The sequence below is a fragment of the Macaca nemestrina genome, chromosome 6, assembly GCF_043159975.1.
Source record: "Macaca nemestrina isolate mMacNem1 chromosome 6, mMacNem.hap1, whole genome shotgun sequence".
NCBI lineage: Eukaryota > Metazoa > Chordata > Mammalia > Primates > Cercopithecidae > Macaca > Macaca nemestrina.
This window is the reverse complement of record NC_092130.1, coordinates 142652595-142673390: the sequence shown is the minus strand read 5'-3', so window position 1 is coordinate 142673390 and position 20796 is coordinate 142652595. Positions and strand designations below refer to the sequence as shown.

Here is a 20796-nt window from a genome sequence, read left to right as displayed (position 1 = left end):
AGCCCTTCCACTTGTCAGCAGCAGGGTGTTGGACGAGGATTTTGATGAGCAGCCAAAAGGAACTGCTCCTCACTCCACGAGGCCCCGCCGCTGGACACAGACATAATGCAGTTTTTTTTCCTAGCAGCCAGCTGCTCTGAAACCTCCTTGACCCTGTGTCCTTCCTCCTTTCCTCTCTCCATCTTATTTTAGCTTTTGGGTAAGAGCAATGACAAGAGAAAGATGCCTGTGGGTTTGTGGTGACAGTTCCTGACTGGTTCAGTATTCTTCTGGGCCACAAGAATTCCTGAAAGCCTTTGTGCTTCTTTGATAACCTCCTAGTTAAGTAAGAACCCTCAAAGCTGCCTGAAGGCTATTGACAGAAGGCACTTCGGTCAATTAATCTAATTGAAATTTCCCTGGGCTACCTGGCTGGACCCAGCCACTGTGGGCGCTCCCTAAGATAAACAGAGCCTCCTCCTCCATGGCTCGCCTGTCTCGTCTTCTCTACCCTTGACATGACCCCAGATTCATTCTCCTCCTTCTGGCCAATGATCTTCCAAAGCACAGACCTCTCTTTCTCTCCTGCTTAAATCTCACTGTTTTTTTGGGTAAAGTTCATGCTCCTAATGTGGCGTATAAGGCCCTGCATGCTCTGGCCCCTTCTCGCCTGTGCCTTACACTCACATTCTCTCTAAGCCCCAATGTCTTCCAGTTTCTACAATGTTAACTCTTCCTTGACCACCTCCCCCACTCCCTGTGTCTAGGGTAGGATATGAGACTCGCTTGTCCAGCACCCTGGTGCACCCATAGCCACCTGTACAGTTCTTCCCAGTGCTGATCTCACCTGCTCTTTCACTTGTCTGTATTCCCTACTTGTGTAAACCCCGGCAGGGCAGGGGCTGTGTCTTTCTTATTTTCTGCTGTTTGTCCAGCACTTAACATAGTAGATGGGGCATATTATAGTAAGTGCCCGATAATATTTGTTAAATAAATGATCAAAGCTGCTAGTATTTGTATTTCTTTTATCGTAAATCAAAGGAAATAATAACTTAACATTATCTAAAGTGTGTTCATTCCCAGAGCTCTCAAATTTAAGGGTTTATTTCTCACTCATGACACATACCCACCAATGGTTAGCTGCAGCTCTAATCTGAGATCTGGGCTGCAGGAACAGAGGGAAGGAGAAAAGGCCATGGTGAACTACTCTCTGGCTCTGAAAGCTTCTGCCCAGAAGTGATTCTTTTCTCTTCTGCTCATGTTTTATTGGCTATAGGAAGTCACACAAGCTCATCTGAGCCAGCCGACAGGTTGGAGGCAATCTTCCTGTGGGGAGGGTACCTGTGACCAGTAGTGCAGTCTGCCACAGTCATCATGACATAGCTATGAGGTAGATACAATGACTCCCATTTTGCAGACAATGAAACGAAGTCTCAGAGACATGAAGACTTTCACCAACATGCAGGCAGGTGGTAAGTAGCAATGAGAAGCACTGTGAGAGTGAAGCCCACGTGTAGACAGATTGTCGTGTGGGGCTTGAGGCTCTGTCTGCCATTTTGTTCCACAACAGGGGACCGAAGACCCATGTGATCATTTTGAACATCTGTTTTAAAGTTACACCATGCTTTGTTTTTAATCTCTTGGCAGGGAGGCTTCACACAGATTAAGTGCAACACAGACATTTTTGTTGGCGGAGTCCCCAATTATGATGATGTGAAGAAGAATTCAGGTGTCCTGAAGCCTTTCAGCGGGAGCATCCAGAAGGTACAGGCGTCTCTTCCTCATGTTTACTGGGCCACCCAGACTGTGGACAATGAAAGTGAGGGTTGCGATCAGTGTCATCTGCTGCACCCAAGAAAGACACTTTGAGAAAGTTTTCACATTTTTCAGATTTTATATTTTAATGCCCGCAGCGTGGCTTTCCAACCTCACTTTCTTATAACATCTGCTCCTGGGTCTATGACCAGCAGACATTCCATGAATGCTACTTGGTGATGATGAATTTTTACAGCAAATCTACCAAACTATATTAGGACTGCTGAGGGAGTGAAATGGCATCAGGTGTCTGCAGATACTTCCACAGTAGGGAAGGAAGTGGATGGAGGTGAATAGCAACCTTGGCTCCGCGCTTTTCTTTGGCGGTACTTTGCAGTTTGCTCAACGTTAGAGCCAGTGCTCATCCCCACCCCCACACTTTAGCAATTGGTGTTCATTGATCATGTAACCAAGCTCTTAAGAGCATCAAGAGTTTTTCCCTAGAAGGTTCAGGAAAAAAAAAAAAAATTCAGTAAAAGATACTGACTCCCCCGCTTCCCTGCTCTCTGTCTTTTTTTTTTTTTTTTTAAGACCGAATCTCACTCTGTCACCCAGGCTGGAATGCAGTGGCGTGATCTCGGCTCACTGCAACCTCCACCTCCTGGGTTCAGGAGATTCTCCTGCCTCAGCCTCCCGAATAGCTGGGATTATAGGCGCCTGCCACCACGTCTGGCTAATTTTTGTATTTTTAGCAGAGACAGGGTTTCACCATGTTGGCCAGGCTGGTCTCAAACTCCTGACCTTGTGATCTGCCCACCTTGGCCTCCCAAAGTGCTGGGATTACAGGCGTGAGCCACCGCTTCTGGCCTGCTCTCTGTCTTTTATTCCTTCTCATGGGGCTGCCCATGATCTCTGTGGTTATGAAGACACGCTGTGTCTGCAACAGACCTGCTTGACCCCCCAGCCCAGGTGGGCAGAACCACTGAACACTGGGAGAACAAGGATCTAAAGAAAAGCATGTTTAGTTCCTGGACGTTAGCTTCATCCTGTTTTCCTTTCGTGGCCAGTGGTGGCTAAAGGATCCTGATGGAGCATGAGGGAGGCTGAGGTGAAGGAGGAATGATGAAAGAGTCCCTCCTCTCACTGAAAAGGACCCCTGGGGCTGTGGCCATCTTATCTCCCATCGCAGTGTCAGGCCCAGTCAACATTTGCTGACAGTCATGTGTTTCCCTTTGTCACTGAACTTTGAGGTGTGTGACACCTTAGTTCAGACCATTCTCCCCCATGAGTGGGAGTGGCCATGCTTAACCAGGTGTTTCAAATTCTCACCTAGGAAACCAGCTGGGATGCCAAGACATTATCCATCCTCTGCCCGCTCTTCTCAGGCTGTGCCCTCCCCTTCACCTGGTACACACAACCCTCTCCCTATCTCCTGCTAGAAGGACCACCCTCTCCTGCCTGATTCACGGGCTTGGCCGTGTGCTGTAGTGAACAGTGCTGTTCTTGGCTTGTCTCAGCACATATTATGCAGTCTCTTGGTCCTTCACTTGCAGCATGAAAGGAGGAGATTGTAGAAGGATCCTGCCTACTTTCTAGCAGGTTCTCAGATTCAGGACTGGGGAAAAGTTTCTCTCAACTCTCCCAGTGCTCTCCAAGGGCCAGGCAAGCCTTTGGAAGCTTAGATTCATGGCAGGAAGTGCCATTGCTAACCTCTTATAACCCTGGGCAGTGGGGGTTCCCCTGGGAGGCGTTCTTTCTGTCTCCAAGTTCTGCAAAGCCAGCAATAGTTCAAAGTAAATCCATATTCTGAATCAAGGGCTGGTAATGTTGGATCCATTTATTGGGGGCTGGGGTACCAGGTAGCCCTTCCTCATAATTTATCAGTTTCACTAGAGTCACATTACAGGGCAGAAGGTGCAAGGGAGCTCTTGAGCACCAGTAAATCCATGTACAGTGGGGTAAAGAATGTGACCTGTGTTTCACTTTTGTTTCTTAAGTGGGGAAGGGAATGTGCAGAGGGAGCGGATTCAGGAACGTCAGGGAAGGAGGATGGCAGGAGTGAGTGGGACAATCGGGGAGGTCCAGCTCATGGAATTTTAGGAGACTTCTTGAGAACATTAGTCGGAAACATACAGGAGTACACTAGGAAGTGTCTCTGGATTCCACAGCCACCGGGAGCCAGGATGCCCTGTTTGACCTCCGCCTCCGTAACACTGTGTTTTGTACTCTCCCCGCTCTCCTTTATATACCAGTGTCTCCCAACCTGGGCTGCATCTTCTGAGGTGACTCTCAAAAACTTTTTAAAGTTACTGACAACTTGGTCTCACCTTCAGAGATTCTGGTTCAATGGGAATGGGCGGGTCTGGGCATTAGTATTTCTTAAGAGCCCCCCAGGTGGTTCTAATGTGCAACTGGGTTGAAATCCGAACTTTGTAGTTCTTGGGACTTCTTTACAACCTAATCGAGTGGCCAGTCTTCTGGAACCACAGGAGCGCTTCACTCCGCAGATTCTCCCAAGTGGATCCACTTCAGATCACTTCAGCTCCTGCATAGATGTCAAGACTATAAAAGTAGAAACTGGGCTGGGCACGGTGGTTCGTGCTTGTAATGCCAGCACTTTGGGAGGCTGAGGCGGGCGGATCACCTGAGGTCAGGAGTTCGAGACCACCCTGACCAATATGGTGAAACCCCATCTCTACTAAAAACACAAAAATTAGCCAGGCGTGGTGGCAGGTGCCTCTAATTCCAGCTACTTGGGAGGTTGAGGCAGAAGAATTTCTTGAACCCAGGAGGCAGAAGTTGCAGGGAGCCAAGACTGTGCTACTGCGCTCTAGCCTGGGCAACAGAGCAAGACTCCATCTCAGCAAAAAGAAAAAGTAGAAACTGGACTTCAAAACTTTTTTGTTTAATCTCCGTATGTGTAGCTCAGGTTAATGTGCTAAGGGAAGCTTTAGAAGACTACAAAGATGTTTCTCAATTCCTGAATTTCTTTACGTTTTTCTCTCCCAAGATCATCCTGAACGACCGAACCATCCACGTAAAGCATGACTTCACCTCCGGGGTGAATGTGGAGAATGCGGCCCACCCCTGCGTGAGGGCCCCTTGTGCCCATGGGGGCAGCTGCCGGCCCAGGAAGGAGGGCTATGACTGTGACTGCCCCTTGGGCTTTGAGGGGCTTCACTGCCAGAAAGGTACACTCAGGGGTCTGAGGCACAGCTCCCTGGAAGGAGTGGAGGGAATGGACAGTCCACTGGGGGACCACAACTCTTAATGGGAGAGTTGTAACAGTGGTACAGCCATACTGGTTATTTTGATCAATTATTTCAATACCTTATTGGATGATTATTTATAAACTACCATAATTCCTTAATAAGAATTAAATGCTGAAATACTTCTGCTAACAGTGGGTAAATAGGTTTCCCACCCTCTGCCCTGGCTCCTTCCTTGAGAATCGCTTCATGGTCTAGCAACCTAAGAGTTAACTCACAACAGAGTAGGGGTTTCCAGGAGTTTTGCACCTGAGCCACTCCTGGAGCCTGTCCTGAGAGATGAATGCCTGTGCTTTGTAGACTGAATAATGTTTTGACCCCTGTCTGTGAGTGCTATATAAGAGAAACCTTGCCCAAATATGCAAAAACACAAATTATACATTACTTGCTCCAAACTAAAGTATGCATAGCCTTCTGTATAGTGCTATTTTCTAAGCTATCAAATTGCTGTACCTCAGTTTTCTCAACTGTAAAATGGGAATAATAATAGCAGTGTTATTGTGTGTCTAACACAGAAGGTTATGGTGTTGACTAAATGAGACAATGTATCCACAGCATTTAGAAGAGGGCCTGGTAAGTACTCAAGCAACCAACTAATACTGGTCATTATTATTCATGGGGAGAAAAATAAAATCCATTAGCAGGTGCTGTGGGCTACTCAGTTTCCATCTTGCCCTAGACTGAAAGCCAGGGCAGGTCATAGACCATGAGACCCTGCTGGACTTGCTTTTTGTACCTGCTTATGGGAAATGGAGGACATGGCCCTGGTATCTAGAATAGGCTTCCCACATATATCCATCATGTTGGGCCTTCATTTTTCAGTCTCAATGTGGCCTCATGTTAGGCCTTCATTTTTCAGTCTCAGTGTGGCCTCACCTGCCCAAGAACTTAAAAAAAAAAAAACAAAAACCTGGAGGAAATAAAGCAATGAGCCTCTGAAGGAACGTGCACTGTCTGTCCTATTTCCAGGTTCTTGATTTTTATCAGAATTAGGGCTTAGAGGAAAACTATAAATTACAGGTAGTTATGTTGGTATATGGAATGGTAGGAGAAGTCATTCTACAGCAGTCTTGGAAAATATGAAAGATGCCAATTTGCCAATTGGAAGACTTAGTAGTATTTCTTATATTTAAATGAATTTTGAAATCTACATGGCAAATCATGAAATGTATTTTTAACAAGGAAGAGTAATTGATTCATTTGTGAATTACCCTGATTATAATCCTAACAAGCAAATTGCTGTTTAGCTAATAGGTTGTACTTGCAGAGATTTAGCTGAAGAGTGGCTCATTCATTCAGAAAATTGGGTTTGGATTTCACACATCAGTGTTTGAATTTCCTAAGTCTCCAATTTTACCACAGGAGCTTCGAGTTCGTACCTGCCTTATATCTAACATTAATGATCAATATATAAATCCCAGACTTAGATGAACATTTAGCATTGGAAATGAAAGAGAGAAAGAAAGGATAATGTGTGATCTTGTTAGCCCTCATTTCCTGCTGCAGAGCATCAGCCATAACAGAGATAAAGTGCTCACATTTATAGCTTTGTAACTATAGGTTCAGGTTCAGTGAGAAGCAAATCTTACCAGAAAGTTGGGGTAGATCCCAGTGAGCACCTGGATCTGGCAAGATCTGTGAGAATGGATGATGGCAGAGGGAACTGCAGGACACTCTTTTCCTGCAAAGCAGTCTAGATCCAGGATTGGAATCCAGATGAGCCAGCAGCCACCCTCCATGTTGAATCAGTATCTGATTGTGTTTTGAAATCAAGATACTGCTTCTGGGAAGATGGCATCCTTTGCAAATCCTAAGAAGCTTCATATATCAGAGGTATGGCCCCTATCCCATAATTTCCTCTCCCATCATAATGACTGGAGAGGATTAATGGGGCTCTGCAACAATTTTTCCAGGCTCCAGCAGGTACCAATTGTGGGCAGTTGCCATGCCAACTGCTATAATATTGGGGAAAGCATTTAGTCCCATTGTAAAGATTGGAAAGAAAAGGAAAAGAAATGGGCAATTATGTTGTTCCATAGAGATGCAAGAGAATACATAGAAAGTTTGGGGAAATCCTTGGTTTGAAAGACCAAGAATGGTGAGAAGCCATCTTTGGTTGTCAGAAAGAATCCTGTCTCATTCAGCAAGGTGATTTTTAGCCTCATATATTTCAAAGTTGGAGTTCTTTTCTGCCTCATAATCAAACTATGTTTTAAAAGCAAGAACCTGTTCCCAGTATCCCTACAGAAGTTAAACCAGTCCTTTTACATGGAGCAAAATGGTATAGAAATAACCAGCATCAGGCCTCATCCAGTCCATACCAAAGGGCCTTTCTTCATGAGGAATTTCATTTTCTGGATCGTCAGTGAGTCTGGGTCTTTTCAGCTGCATCAGATAGTGTGGCAAGTGAGTTCCACAAGGGCCGTAGTTGGACAATTTGACACTTGTTCCCACCTCTTGGTAACCCAGGAGAGCAGGGGCCAGAAACTCAGACAAATCCTGGAGCAGTTCCAGGCACTTAGGCTACATGGTGGTTTCAGGGCCCCCACTTTTCCCTGTGAGGCTGGAGGCAAGAACAGGAGAGTTTGACCCAGACTGAGGGGTGCACCAAGCTCCCACTAAGCATCTGAGAGGCTCTTGGGATACCACAGGCTTCCTGTAGCAGTGGCCACTGCAGAAACTCAAACCTGTCTGTCCCATCTTCAAGACCCACCAGGACAGGAGAAGCCAGAGGTTCTTCTTACTCCCAGCCATGACTTCAGGTGCCAAGAACAAACATAAGGTTTGACCTCGGGGGTCCTCTCGCCTTCCAATTGGTGGATTTGACTTTCAGGCATCTTCCCCAGCCTAAACCTCAGCACCCCATGCATTACCCCAATGCCTAGGCCCCCTTTTTTCTCAACAAGGCCTTCCCCATCAAAAATTACTTCCATATTTAGAGATTTTGTTCCTTTTTTCTTTACTTGCATCCAAGTGGACCCATCTTGTGTCCCAGTTCCTCAGAGCTTGTGTATCTAAGTAAGTTACTAAAATGTTCTAGAAGAATTTCACAAAGCACATGTAAAAAACTAAGTTCTGAGGAATATTAATCGCTGCTTTGTATACACACACACACGCATTCACGTACACAAAATGGGAGGAGGCTTCTATGGTGAAATACATTTGGATAATCCTGAGTAAACAGACAATTCTCTCTCTTCTGCAGAATTTCTCAGGGCCTTTGCTATGCTCTGAGTGTCTAAGAGGTGAATGCAGGGCACAGATGTTTTCTCTGGGTTCTCCCAGTCAATAGTGGACAAGTCACCTGGGAAACTAAGCTTTGGCCCTGCCCTTCCTTGTGTTACTAGAATAGCTTCAATTCACACTGTGTAGGATCCCACAGGCCACTAGATGGCGGTGTTTCTCTATAGCAGGTGGCCCCGCACAAGACAGCCAACAGCTGTTGAGACAAAGCTAGCTTAGCGCATGTACTCATCGGGGCGCACAGTCCTTAAGTATCCAATGCTGCCTGATCAATACTGACCTACCACACATGCAACATTTAGGGCATTTATGTTGTGTTTAGTTGAGTAACATCATGTTCCAGGGTCTGATTTGGGTGATTTTTTTGTTTTTGGTCCCAGTGTATATATAAAGAAAAGCTTCTGCAAATATAAGAAAACTCCGTATACAAACCACAAATTAATAAAACACATAAATCATGCATACTAAAGGGAATTTCTCTTTAATGTAATTTAATATATTAAATTTTATATCATTTAATGTATTGAAAATTAATATACTAAATTTTATATTTAATAATATATTAATATTTGATTTTAAATACTAAATTATATTAACAATATGTTAATATTTAATACTAAACATAAAATTTTAATATAGTAATTATTTTAATATATTTAATATGTTAAAAATATATTTAATATATTAAAAATAAGTCATTTCAAATTAATTGGAAAAGAGAGGTTATTGTTACACAAGTAATTCAGTTGTTATATAGGAAAAAAATTTCAATTGTGTTTATCTTACAGATGAATTAAAGAGTGAAACATGCAAACATACACATTAAACAAATACCCAGACCGTTCGCTGCAGTCCTTCAGCTAATGACCATGTTGGCTGTTCCCAGTTCCTCATTCTGGTCATTTCCTCCTTTAGTAATTGGAACTTCTAATAGCACAATTCTAAGATGGTTCCCAAGATTCCTGAAACAGGAGCATAGGAGAGCCAGGGTGACACAATTTTAAAAGTCAGCTCCATCTTAAAACTAGCAAGGTACATTCCTTGTCAGTCACACGGTCATATAAGATGTCTATGGCTATGGAAGCAGCTTAGTAATGCCTGCAAAGACAAACCCTAGGACAACCAAACATTCAGATGCTCTGATATCGCATAACAATATATGCTTTTATGATGATTAGAGTCAGGCCAGGCGCGGTGGCTCATACCTGTAATCCCAGCACTTTGGGAGGCTGAGGCGGGTGGATCACCTGAAGTCAGGAGTTTGGGAACAGCCTGGGCAACATGGTGAAACCCCATCTCTACTAAAAATACAAAAATTAGCCAGGTGTGGTCGTGCATGCCTGTAATCCCAGCTACTCAGGAGGCTGAGGCAGGAGAATCACTTAAACCCGGGAGGCGGAGTTTGCAGTGAGCCGAGATCATGCCACTGCACTCCAGCCTAGGTGACTGGGTGACAGAGCAAGACTCTATCTCAAAAAATAAAAAATATAAGATGATTAGAGTCATGCTTTGATGTACTTATGCACTAAAATGCGAAGGATAACTTCCTTTAGAAAACACTTAAACCAACTGCAAGAGCCAAATTCAGAGGAATTTCTTTTCTGTGGATGGTATATCATTAAACACCCCCAGAATGGGAGATCTGGGGGTGTTTAATGTAGATGTTGGTCTTCAGATAGTTGAAGGGCTGCTAGTGTAGGGAAAGTTTTGTTTGTTTTTACTTTGTGGCTACAGTCAGTGTACTATAATAAAGATCTCTGTGCCTAGTAGAATGGTCCAGCACGGGAGTGTGCTACCTTGTCTAAGAGTGAGCTGCTCATTGTGGGAAGTGTTTGCTCCTGCGGGATGGACATCCATCAAGGACGCTGCTGAGAGGAGCCCTGGTTGTTGGGGAAGTTAGCCTTCCATGCCCACAGGGCCTTTTCCTTTGCTAAGGTCCTGTGAACGTGGGAAAGAAACATTGGTCCCTTCAACTTTTTTTTTTTTTTTTTTTTTTTTTTGAGATGGAGTCTAACTCTGTCACCCCAGGCTGGAGTGCAGTGTGTGATCTCGGCTCACTGCAGCCTCTGCCTCCCAGGTTCAAACGATTCTCCTGCCTCAGCCTCACGAGTAGCTGAGATTACAGGCATGCCCTGCCACACCAGGCTAATTTTTGTATTTTTAGTTGAGACAGGGTTTCGCCACGTTGGCCAGGCTGGTCTCGAACTCCTGACCTCAGGTGATCCACCCGCCTGGGCCTCCCAAAGTGCTGGGATTACAGGCATGAGCCACCACACCTGACCAACTCTTTATAGTCTATTGGGAATTCCAAGTTCCTCAAACGGAAAGTTTGCTTTGCCTGGACTGCAGGGCTTCTGGCTTGGAGGCTGCTGTCCACTGGGGTGTGTGTGTGTGTGTGTGTGTGTGTGTGTGTGTGTGTGTGTCACCAGATGGCACAGGCTTTTAGGTATAAATGTAAGAAAATGAAAAAAACACATTTCAACTAATCAGTAAGGCCATTGCCACAGAAAAAAGGCAATGTAGAAAAAATTAGGTATACTGGAAATGGTAGAGAGAAGTGGGGAATAGGAAGAGATTTGTTAAAGGATACAAAGTTACAGGGAGATAGGAGAAATAAGTTCTGGTGTTCCGAAGCACTATAGGATGACTATAGTTGACAATAATAAATAGTTTCAAATAACTAGCAGGAGGACATTGAGTGTTCCCAGCACAAAGAAATGATACATTTTGAGATGGGATGGATACACTAATTACCCTGATCTGATCATATATATGCATCAAAACATCACTATGTACCCCATACATATGTACAATTATTATGTGTCAATTAAATTTTTTTCAATAAAAGCAAAAAAATTAGGTATAGGGTTAGGTTAAAATATAATCATGTTGGCCAGGCGCAGTGGCTCAAATCTGCAATCCCGGCACTTTGGGAAGCCCAGGCAGGTGGATCACCTGAGGTCAGGAGGTCGAGACTAGCCTGGCTAACATGGCGAAACCCCAATTCTACTAAAAATACAAAAATTAGCTGGGCATGATGGCACATGCCTATAGTCCCAGCTACTCAGAAGGCTGAGGCAGGAGAATGGCTAGAACCCTGGAGGCAGAGGTTGCAGTGAGCCGAGATCATGCCACTGCACTCCAGCCTGGGCAACAGAGCAAGACTCTGTCTCATAATAATAATAATAATAATAATAATAATAACAACAACAGTTATGTTTACAACATTTAAACCAACTACAAAGAGCCAGAAAGGGCTCAATGGTCACTTCAAGCTGTGATGATTTTGGATGTGATTATTTGCTCCTGTATATACTCACTTAAGTGAAGCATAGTTTGACCATTTTTTATTCTGCGGTGTTTCTCGAGGGTGCCTCTGTCTTTGTTAATCACAAAATAACCAGGGGTCTGGAATCTTGCAAGTGGAGACGGGGTGGGAATGAGGGCGATATTTTCCACTAGGCAGAGAGAAGAGGCAGCTAGCTGGCTTATCATTCCTTTTTCACACGCAGCCTAGAACCAAGAAAAGTAATAATCATTGACAAGGTAAGTAACTCTTGAGCAAGGAGCTGTGTCTCTAGATTTAAAAGAAATGCAGATTGTCGGTTGAAGGTGAGGGAGCCTCAGAAGTGTCAGACAGCTGATTTCAAACATCTTCTTGGTCCACCACCACCCCCACCTTCATTAAGCCGAGCTGAGGCGGGGAGGTGGGTGGCAGGGTGCCAATCATGCTGAGGAGAGATTTCCAGTTGTTCCCCGCGGGGCTCATATTCACATTCCCTAAGAGGACGTTCTGGACCCTCGGGCAGAGCTTTGTGAGAGAAACAAGGCTGGCTTCAAGTGATCTGCAACCAGAGTAATTGGGATTTGACAAGGACTGTGAAAGGCTGATTCTCCCTGTTCTCTTTCATGCTGGCACCGGTCAGAGTGTGGGAACTACTGCCTCAATAGTAAGTACAGTAAGTCCTATGAGAGACTGCGAGAGTGCTCTGGGCTGGGGCCAGGGCCTGCCAGGGCAAGCCAACCACATGCAGGGGGACCCGGGGTGAGTGGTGTGGGAGCTGGGACATGCCTACGCCTGGTGGGAAGCCTTCCCGCCGGCCAGCCAGAGGACATTCTCTCCTGAGCTGGAGGCTGAGCCGGCAGCTGCTGGGGGCGCCCACAGACCCCCTCGGAAGCTTGTGTGCAGAGCTGATGTGTGGCAGGCACGTCCTGACCCTTGCAAGGAGTTCAGGGGAAAGAAGGCTGTTGGCCACAGGCCCACCGCCACGGCCAACAACAGCAGGGACTGGCCCTGGCTGTACCTCTCCCCTCTGGGGGTGAGCCCAACCCACCAGGGACTCCTTGGTTCCGTTTAGCTCCGGGAAGGCCTTCCCCACCACTCAGCTTGCATCTTCTCTCCTTCTCCCTTCCCAGCCATGGTGTCCTGAATGAGGGGCCCGCTGCCCCAGCTGAGAACTTCCTTCCACCTCCTCCATTTTTGCACTCCTACCTGCTGCCCAGTCTTCCTCCTCCCTGACATTTCTGTCTATTCCTCTGGGTCCATTCCCTCCCCTCCTTTTCCGGCGCTGCCTTCTTTCCTTTTCTGTTTCCCGTCCTTCCTTGCCCGGTGGCTGCCTTCTCTCCCGGTTGTCTTCCTCGGCACTTTCTTCCCTCCTCTTCTTGCTGCAGTGTCCCTTCTTTCTCATTCATCCCACCTGTTTTCCTACTCGGCTCCTTTCCCATCCTCTTGCCATTTTGCCTCCCACTCTCTTTTCCTCCCTGTTTTCCTTCCTTGTCTTCTCTTCCTCCTACCTCCCTTAGTCAGAAGGGAGTGGCTGGGGGTGCAGCCCTGAACCGTAAGTGACAAGAGCCCTTCACCTCTGGCCCTGCTAAGTCCTTGCAGCCTCAGGCCTTTGTCCAGGGCTGTGCTGCTTCCGAGAACCACAGAGCAATTTCTTCCGTAGTTACCTCCAAAATTTTCTTTTAAATTTTCTTTTTCATCCTTTGCTTTTCTTGTTTTCTTTCCTCTCTTCTTTTCTTTTTTAGTTTTTATGAAAGGCTCTGGGAAGCTGCCAACATAGACACTTCTACTTGGGAGCCCATTGTCATCGGCTTTGCTGCTTTTGCTCTTTTTTTATGTTTGAAGGTTAATCTGTACGATTGTTCATAGTATCAAATAATTCTACGTTTCCTCTCTGGGGTGGCGTCCTTCGTTCAGTGTCTTCTTTGCACCAACCATGTATTTTCGTGAAACTATAACGTGTTTTATAAACCTTCTTATTCGCCCTCATTTTGTACATTTCTTTGAATTTGAGATTTATTCTACCTTAATTTCCTTAAACCACCATTTCTGTATCTTTCCAAAGAGGAAAGAGATATTGCCGTTATTTCTCTAGCAGAAATCCCCTAGCCTCATCCCCCGTTCGTGACACCACACACAGCTACTTAAACTCTTCTTTTGCTAACTATGTGTAAAAGGGTAATTCCTCAGGAAAACAAAGTGATGAGAGTTTGGGAGGAAGAAAATGTATTTCTAAAATATTGGAAAGCTGAGAGGGGTCCGGAAGCCAGAATTAAGAAGAGCCGGTCAGGTTCAAGGCCTAGTGCTCTCTTAACTACATGATCTCAGGCAAATCCTCCATGCTTTCTACTCCTCACTTTCTCTTCCATAAAGTGAGAATAACCAACCCTTCCCTTCCCCCATACTAACTGCTACTTCATGAGATTGTAGTGAAGATCTTGTGAAATAGACCAGGCACAGTGGCCATGCCTGTAATCCCAGCACTTTAGGAGGCCAAGGCGGGCAGATCACCTGAGGTCAGGAGTTTGAGACCAGCCTGGCCAACATGGTGAAACCCCGTCTCTACCAAAAGTACAAAAATTAGCCGGGCTTGGTGGTGGGTGCCTGTAATCCCAGCTACTTGAGAGGCTGAGGGAGGAGGATTGCTTGAACTCAGGAGGTGGAAGTTGGAGTGAGCCAAGATCGTGCCATTGCACTCCAGCCTGGGCAACAAGAGCGAAACTCCTTTTCAAAACAAAAGATCTTGTGAAATACACTGGAAAGTGATCGGAAATGCAGGAGTCCAAGCCTCATTCATAGTGCTTTAGAGTCTCTCGAAGTCCTCGCTTAAAGGGGTTCTGCAGCAAATTAACTTTCAAGAATCCTAGTGGGCCTTACTTAGGGATTTGTTTTCTCTGCCTCCCTAGGAGAACATCTGGGGTTACCCCCAGCTGCTCCCCACATGGCCCAAGACCTGCTCTTTGGCTTCCAAGAATAATTGGGAACAGTTCAAGTTTCAGCACATCATGAGGCCTTCTCAGCAGCGTTGAGGCCAGTGGCAGGGACAGGACTTCCCCAGGAGGGAAAAGTGGGGGAGAAGCCAACCCCAGGCTGTGGGGCCGGGCAACTGTGAATATGCGTGCGGCCAAAGGGAAGGGGTTGATGAATTGTTAAACATCCTATTTCCAGGAGCTGGGTGTTTTCCTGCTGTATGTGTGAGTGCAGGAGCCAAGAGAACCACATACTATGTAACCTCCTTTTTCTGTTCTGTCCCAGCGATCGTAGAAGCCATTGAGATCCCGCAGTTTATTGGCCGCAGTTACCTGACGTATGACAACCCAGATATCTTGAAGAGGTAATAAGCTTCAACAGGCACCTTCCTCAGCTTTCTGGGGGTAAATTTTTCTCTATATCTTTCTCAGAGCTTTTTCTTATATTTCATGCCAGAAGATAATTCTCAAAGAAGACCATTCAGCCATGGCCTCAGGGGAAAAACACACACAACATGAAATAAACATAGAAACTAGAGCAAAATAAAACAAAAAACAAACTAAACTTGAGAAACTGGCCTTTCAAATAACCCTGTTACAAACAATCTAGTATTTTTCTGGTCAAAGGGCCTGGAGAGAGCAACTTGACTGGTCCCAGAGTTTCCAGTATTCAGGCTTTGAGAAGCAGTGAGAATGTGATGTTCCCGAAGCCTCAGTGATGACTATGATTCTCTGAGCAGGGCAGTTCCATGCTGTGCCGTGGCCGGACTGTGCAGCTCTGACCTGGGCCAGCAGCGGACGGACAGACAGATCCAAGCCCGTTCCCTGCTGGGTCCATACCTACCCTGCATCTTCATCAGCAAAGGTCTCTTGTTCCCTTCAGGCTCTGGCCAGTTCAGTGAGAGGCTTCTCAGCGCTCTTCATGTGGATACAGGGAAATGCCCAAGTCACAGCCATGGCGTCTCACCCCTGGTGGCAGAAGTCCCAGCCCTGGCCTGGAGTTGCTCTTGGTTTGGAATAGCCTTTGACGTGGCAAAATCCTCAACTCAGTCAAGCTTGTCTTTGGCACTTTCAGTTTGCCCCTTATCTCTTTCTTTCCCTTCCCCCAGTTCTTTGTGGCTTCTAGTGTGCTATTCCCCTTTCTGCTCTCCACACAATCATTCTGGGATTTCCCTGCCTCTTCAGATTGACTGCATCTTAACACACAAGGGCAAATCTTTAAACAAAAGGCATCCAGTTCTTAGGGTGGAGTTTGGTGACTTGTCAGGGAACAGAAGTGGTTGGGAGGAATTCTCCTAGGGCACTGGATGTCCCTGGTAACTCCCAGCACACCCCAGGCAGACACTGCTTCACTTCTCTAATCCCAGGTTGTATTTATCTGTGTTGTCTTGGCATGGGGACTTAGGTAAAATGGATTCCCAGCCAAGAGAGACCGTCCTCCTCCTTCAGCCCTTTCTCTCCAAAAATGGAAGGTCATTCAGCCTAGAAAGCAGTGACAGGGTGAAAGGGGCCCAAGCGTTCAGTCTCTGGGGGTTAGTGAGAGACTACCAGGTGGTTTGGGGGAGTAGAGGGGATTGATGAGAGCAGGAGACATGAGGCCCAAGACCACAGCTACCTTGAGTGCCATAGTGTGTGTGTATGTGTGTGTACACATGCGTGTGTGTGTGTATGTGTGTATATGACAGTACAAATGCATGTATGTGAGGCAGCAGGTAAAAGTCAAGTTCAGGATCTATTCCAGTCAGATACCTTTGGTGCATAGTAACAGAAAGTTCAGCTTAAAATGTCTTGCGCATGAGGGATATTTACTATTTCATATCACAAGGTGTCCAGACTTACACTGGATCTTGGGTTGATCAATTAAGAGAAGCAGCTGTACCCTCAAAGATTCCAATCTCATCCCTATTTCTTGCTTGTTGTCCTCAGCATCTTCTCCCGAGGCCACTCCCCAGCTGCCTATAAGCTGCACATAAGATGACTCTGACTATATCCAGTGGAAGTGAAAAAGACTTTTTTTCTCATGTGACTTTTTCTCATGTGACTTTTTAAAAGAGAAGGAATTCTTCCCAGAATTGTATCTCACTGGACAAAAGGGATATGATTGTGGCTCTTCTGTGCTGCCTCATGCCTGCCCCTAAATCAATCACTGGCAAGAGAAATGGGAACCTCTTGACTGCCTTGTAACCAATCAATACACGCAAGGCAAATGGGAGAGGGAAGGAACCTGAGCGAAAGTCTGGGCTAAGCAGGTCTCTAGGGAACGGGTCAGTGCTAGATTGTGCTGCACCTGGCCTGGGGGACCTCGCTCCTCCCTTGCCGTGCTGAGGTCCTGCATGGGGAATGCAAACTTGGTCTCTTCCTGATGAGCTCAGGCTCTGGGAAGCCTAGACAATAGTCCCCTCCACTGTTCACAATTGAGGACACTCTGCAGACACAGACCCAGGTGTGTGGGACAGACAGAGGGATGGCTCAAGTGACTAGAGAATGGACAAAGGAACTTTCCAATAACATTATGCTAGTAGCAATATTAAATTATGTTTCCTCCTATCTCACCCTTGATTCAAGGACCTCAGCCTTCCTCTTTTCCCTGTGCAAGATGAAACACTGATCACGCTAATAAGAATGAATTTCTGAACTAGTCTATTCTTAAGCATTGCTAAGAGCACATCAGCCTGTGAACCTATTCCCAGCCATGGATGTAGAGCATGGAGCCGGCCTAGCCTGAGCACCCCTCCTTTCCTTGAAGCTTCCTGTTCTTCTCCACCCTGGCTCTGCCTCAACACCACTCCAGACCATTCACTATCAGGCCATGTTCCTTGTCTGAGATGCCATCGCTTGGGTATTTTCCCTGTCTAGACCTTGTCCCCAAGGACAGTCACTCACCGGCCAGAGCTGGCCATCCACAGCCGTGCTCCTAGCCTAGAGTGGCTGCCAACTTGAGCCTCTTGGTATTTAGGAAACACACTTTCTGTTGGGGAATGGGGCCCTTGAGTAGCAAAACAGGAAAGAGAAAAGAATGAGGTGTGTACGGGGTGCAGCCTAAGCTGTGATGTTGGCCATAGTCTTGCTAATCTGTCACTCAGCAAATGCTCTGTGGTGGGGTTCACAGTGCTTGGGGAGGGAGACTGCTGCTGAGTGAGCAGTCCAGACCTTTAGATCCGTGGTGCAACTCAGGGTGATGAAGTAAGCGTCAGAAAGTGCCAGATTATCCTACATCTGGTTCCTCAGGGCTGGCAGGCAAAACTGGAATTACTCGGAAACAGATGTTGGTGGTTGATTTGGTGGACTTGTTTGTGTATTTCCTCCAGGGTGTCAGGATCAAGATCAAATGTGTTCATGAGGTTTAAGACAACTGCCAAGGATGGCCTTTTGCTGTGGAGGGGAGACAGCCCCATGAGGCCCAATAGCGACTTCATTTCCTTGGGCCTTCGGGATGGAGCCCTCGTGTTCAGGTAACCCACTCTCCAGCTGCCTTCAGCAGCACCTTGCGATTTTCTCAGACATTGCAGCTCATGCCAAGCAGAGTGATTCAGAAGGGAGCCAGAACACAGTCTGCTGGAACTGGCTGAAGCCTGAAGCTTCAAGGCTTATTGGAAGCTCCTGGTCTTTCTTTCCAACATTCATCTTATACAGCAGCAGTCAGCAAACTATGGCCTGGAGGCCAAATCTGACCCACCACTCTTTTTTGTAAATAAAGTCTTGCTGGGGCCGGGTGCAGTGGCTCACGCCTGTAATCCCAGCACTTTGGGAGGCCAAGGCGGGCAGATCACTTGAGGTCAGAAGTTTGAAACCAGCCTGAGCAACATGGAGAAACCCTGTCTCTACTAAAAAATACAAAAATTAGCCAGGCGTAGTGGCAGGTGCCTGTAATCCCAGCTACTAGGGAGGCTGAGGCAGGAAAATGGCTTGAACCCAGGAGGCAGGTGTTGCAGTGAGCCGAGATCGCGCCTCTGCACTCCAGCCTGGGTGACAGAGCAAAACTCCATCTCAAAAAAACCAAAAACCAAAAACCAAGAGTACCCCAGTATTCCAACAGGAGTTTTTTTGTTTTTTTGTTTTTTGTGTTTTTTTTTTTTTGAGACAGAGTCTTGCTCCTTTCCCCCAGGCCGGAGTGCAGTGGTGCAATCTCAGCTCACTGCAACCTCTGCCTCCCGGGTTCAAGTGATTCTCTTATAGCACATGCCACCATGCCCGGCTGATTTTTATATTTTTCGTACAGATGGGGTTTCACCATGTTGGCCAGGCTGGTCTCAAACCCTGACCTCAGGTGATCTACTCACCTCGGCCTCCCAAAGTGCTGGGATTACAGGCGTCAGCCACTGTGCCTGGCTTGTACTCTTTCATTTATATATCGTCTATGGCCGTGTTCATGCTACAGTGGCACACTTGAGTAGCTTCAATAGGAACTGCATGGCAGAGCCTTAGGAATTGACCATCTACCCCTGTGAGGAACAATTCTGTGCCCTTGTTCGAGTGTGTTACTGCTGCATGCTCCCTACTCATAAATTAGGAAGGAGCAGAAAGAGGACTTGGATACTGCCAAGCACGAAGGCCAAGCATGGAAGCGAGTACTCAGCCTAAGACTCAGCAGCTCAGGAAGGTCTAAAACCCTAAGCTCCAGGAGCCCTGACTTTAAATTCTGACTCGGCTCCCTGTTAGCTGTGTAGCTGTGGGAAGGAGAATCCCCGCTTTCAAGTCTCCTGCTGCTGGAGGAACAAAGCACAGATTCGTGTCTCAGTGGATCCAGCCAACATGAGAGTTTTGTAAATGCTTCTTGGGTGTTACCGATAAGGCGGTGCCAGAAGTTCTTCCCTCTTTTAAGTGAATTTAGACAGTTTTCAAATGTGTCAAATACATAGCTATGAAGTAGTTAAAGAATTACCTGAATGATTTCTCCCTACCCTTCTTACCAGACTGGGTGAAAGCTGAGCTTCCAAGGGGTAGGGTCTGTCTCCTGTAACATGAAAACACTTCTCTAGAGATTGTCATGGCATATCCTCACACGAGGTTAGAAATCGCTCCTCTAGACAGTGGCTTTCCAAGTGTGGTCTCCAGACCAGCAGCCTCAGCATCACCTGGGAACTTGTTAGAAATCCACATTCTCAGGCTTCACCCTGATCTACTGAACCAGAAACATTCTAGGGGTGGGGTCCAGCAATCTGTGTGGTAACTGTTTCCCCAGACAATTCTGATACCCTCAAAGCTTTGAGCTCCATGGGGGAGGCATTTCTCAGGCTTGTACTTCTTAATTCACCCTCTGATGACTAGCTCGAGTGGCCGCTAAATGATATGAAAGTAATTGAATTGAAATAGACAAAGGAAGGCTCACTAAACAAGGGAGAAGTTGAAGACTTAATTCTGGGGCTTCTGTTGGTCGTGTGCTAAGATTACTGACAGCCCAAGCAGGATAACAAAAATCTTTCCATTTGAATAAAAGGCATTTTGAGAGGAAATGTCACTTGTCCAGTGTCATGCTATATCCTAAATAGGAGAGCATGCTAAGTGACTCAGTCCTATGATTGTTGGGGACTTTGGAGAGTCGTGTGTAGTTGAGGCTGGAAGCTGGCAGGTGAGAGACAGCTTCTCACCATCTCCGCCTTCCTGTCCTCCATAGCCTCCCACCCATTGCTGGCCCAGAGGTTGAACACAGAGTTCTTCACACCCTATTTCAGGCTGGCTGCCTTGAAGCCATTTTCTTGTGGTTTTCCTGTGGTTAACCTCATCAAGGCCTCAAGTACTTGATTGTGCCCAGAAAAGAGAACTGAAACAGTAGCTTAGCTGTGGGTGGGATGGTCCCACTTCCCCCTAAACTGCCTGCTGAACCTATTCACCACCCACTCTACCCCAGCAGGGAAACAGCTCCCACCAGCTCCCACGCCAAGCCCTGGAGAGCCCCGTCCCCTCTCCCACCTGCTTAGCATCCTTCAAACAGCTCTACTGTATCCTGGACATATTTCTTGTTACCATTTCTTTCTCAGGATTCTGAAAATTGGTCCTCTGTTTTTCTTCTGATCCTGGAGTTCTGATTGTGATCTGTGTAAGATACACTGCTGAGCCCAGGCTGAGGCTGACTTCTGTGCCTGCTCTGGTCCTGGAGCCACCCCATCGCTGCCGCTCTGTTCGTCCTCCATCTGGGCTATTATCCCACCGCATCAATGCCCCCGATGCTGACGTAGGGAAGCGTCCCAGCGGGCTGGGCACAGAGAGGAATTCCAGTGTAGGCCAGTAGTTTGAAGATGTCAGCATACAGTGAATCACTGGGGAGCTGGTTTCAAAGGTAGATTCCCAGGCTTGCCCC

At 46.6% G+C, this 20796-nt stretch overlaps 1 protein-coding gene and 1 long non-coding RNA gene across 6 annotated transcripts in view; one reads left to right on the top strand and one right to left on the bottom strand.

The window, feature by feature from the left end:
* Nucleotides 1-20796, top strand: part of LOC105473097 (EGF like, fibronectin type III and laminin G domains) — a 200475-nt gene that overhangs the window by 169562 nt on the left and 10117 nt on the right. For 2 of the 5 annotated variants that reach the window (XM_071098995.1, XM_011726726.3), the window contains exons 16-19: nucleotides 1627-1743; nucleotides 4745-4925; nucleotides 14785-14863; nucleotides 17807-17950. In XM_071098995.1, coding sequence (XP_070955096.1) covers nucleotides 1627-1743; nucleotides 4745-4925; nucleotides 14785-14863; nucleotides 17807-17950 — 521 coding nt within the window. Of the gene's footprint in view, nucleotides 1-1626; nucleotides 1744-4744; nucleotides 4926-11617; nucleotides 12197-14784; nucleotides 14904-17806; nucleotides 17951-20796 lie in introns of those variants that run through there. The other 3 variants (XM_071098996.1, XM_071098997.1, XM_011726729.3) reach the window with 3 other exon arrangements.
* On the bottom strand, nucleotides 1648-11696 carry LOC139363900 (uncharacterized). Its single transcript, XR_011625067.1, has 3 exons — nucleotides 11567-11696; nucleotides 9066-9208; nucleotides 1648-1783 (listed from the first exon to the last, which is right to left on the bottom strand). It is a non-coding gene; the product is annotated as an uncharacterized lncRNA (long non-coding RNA).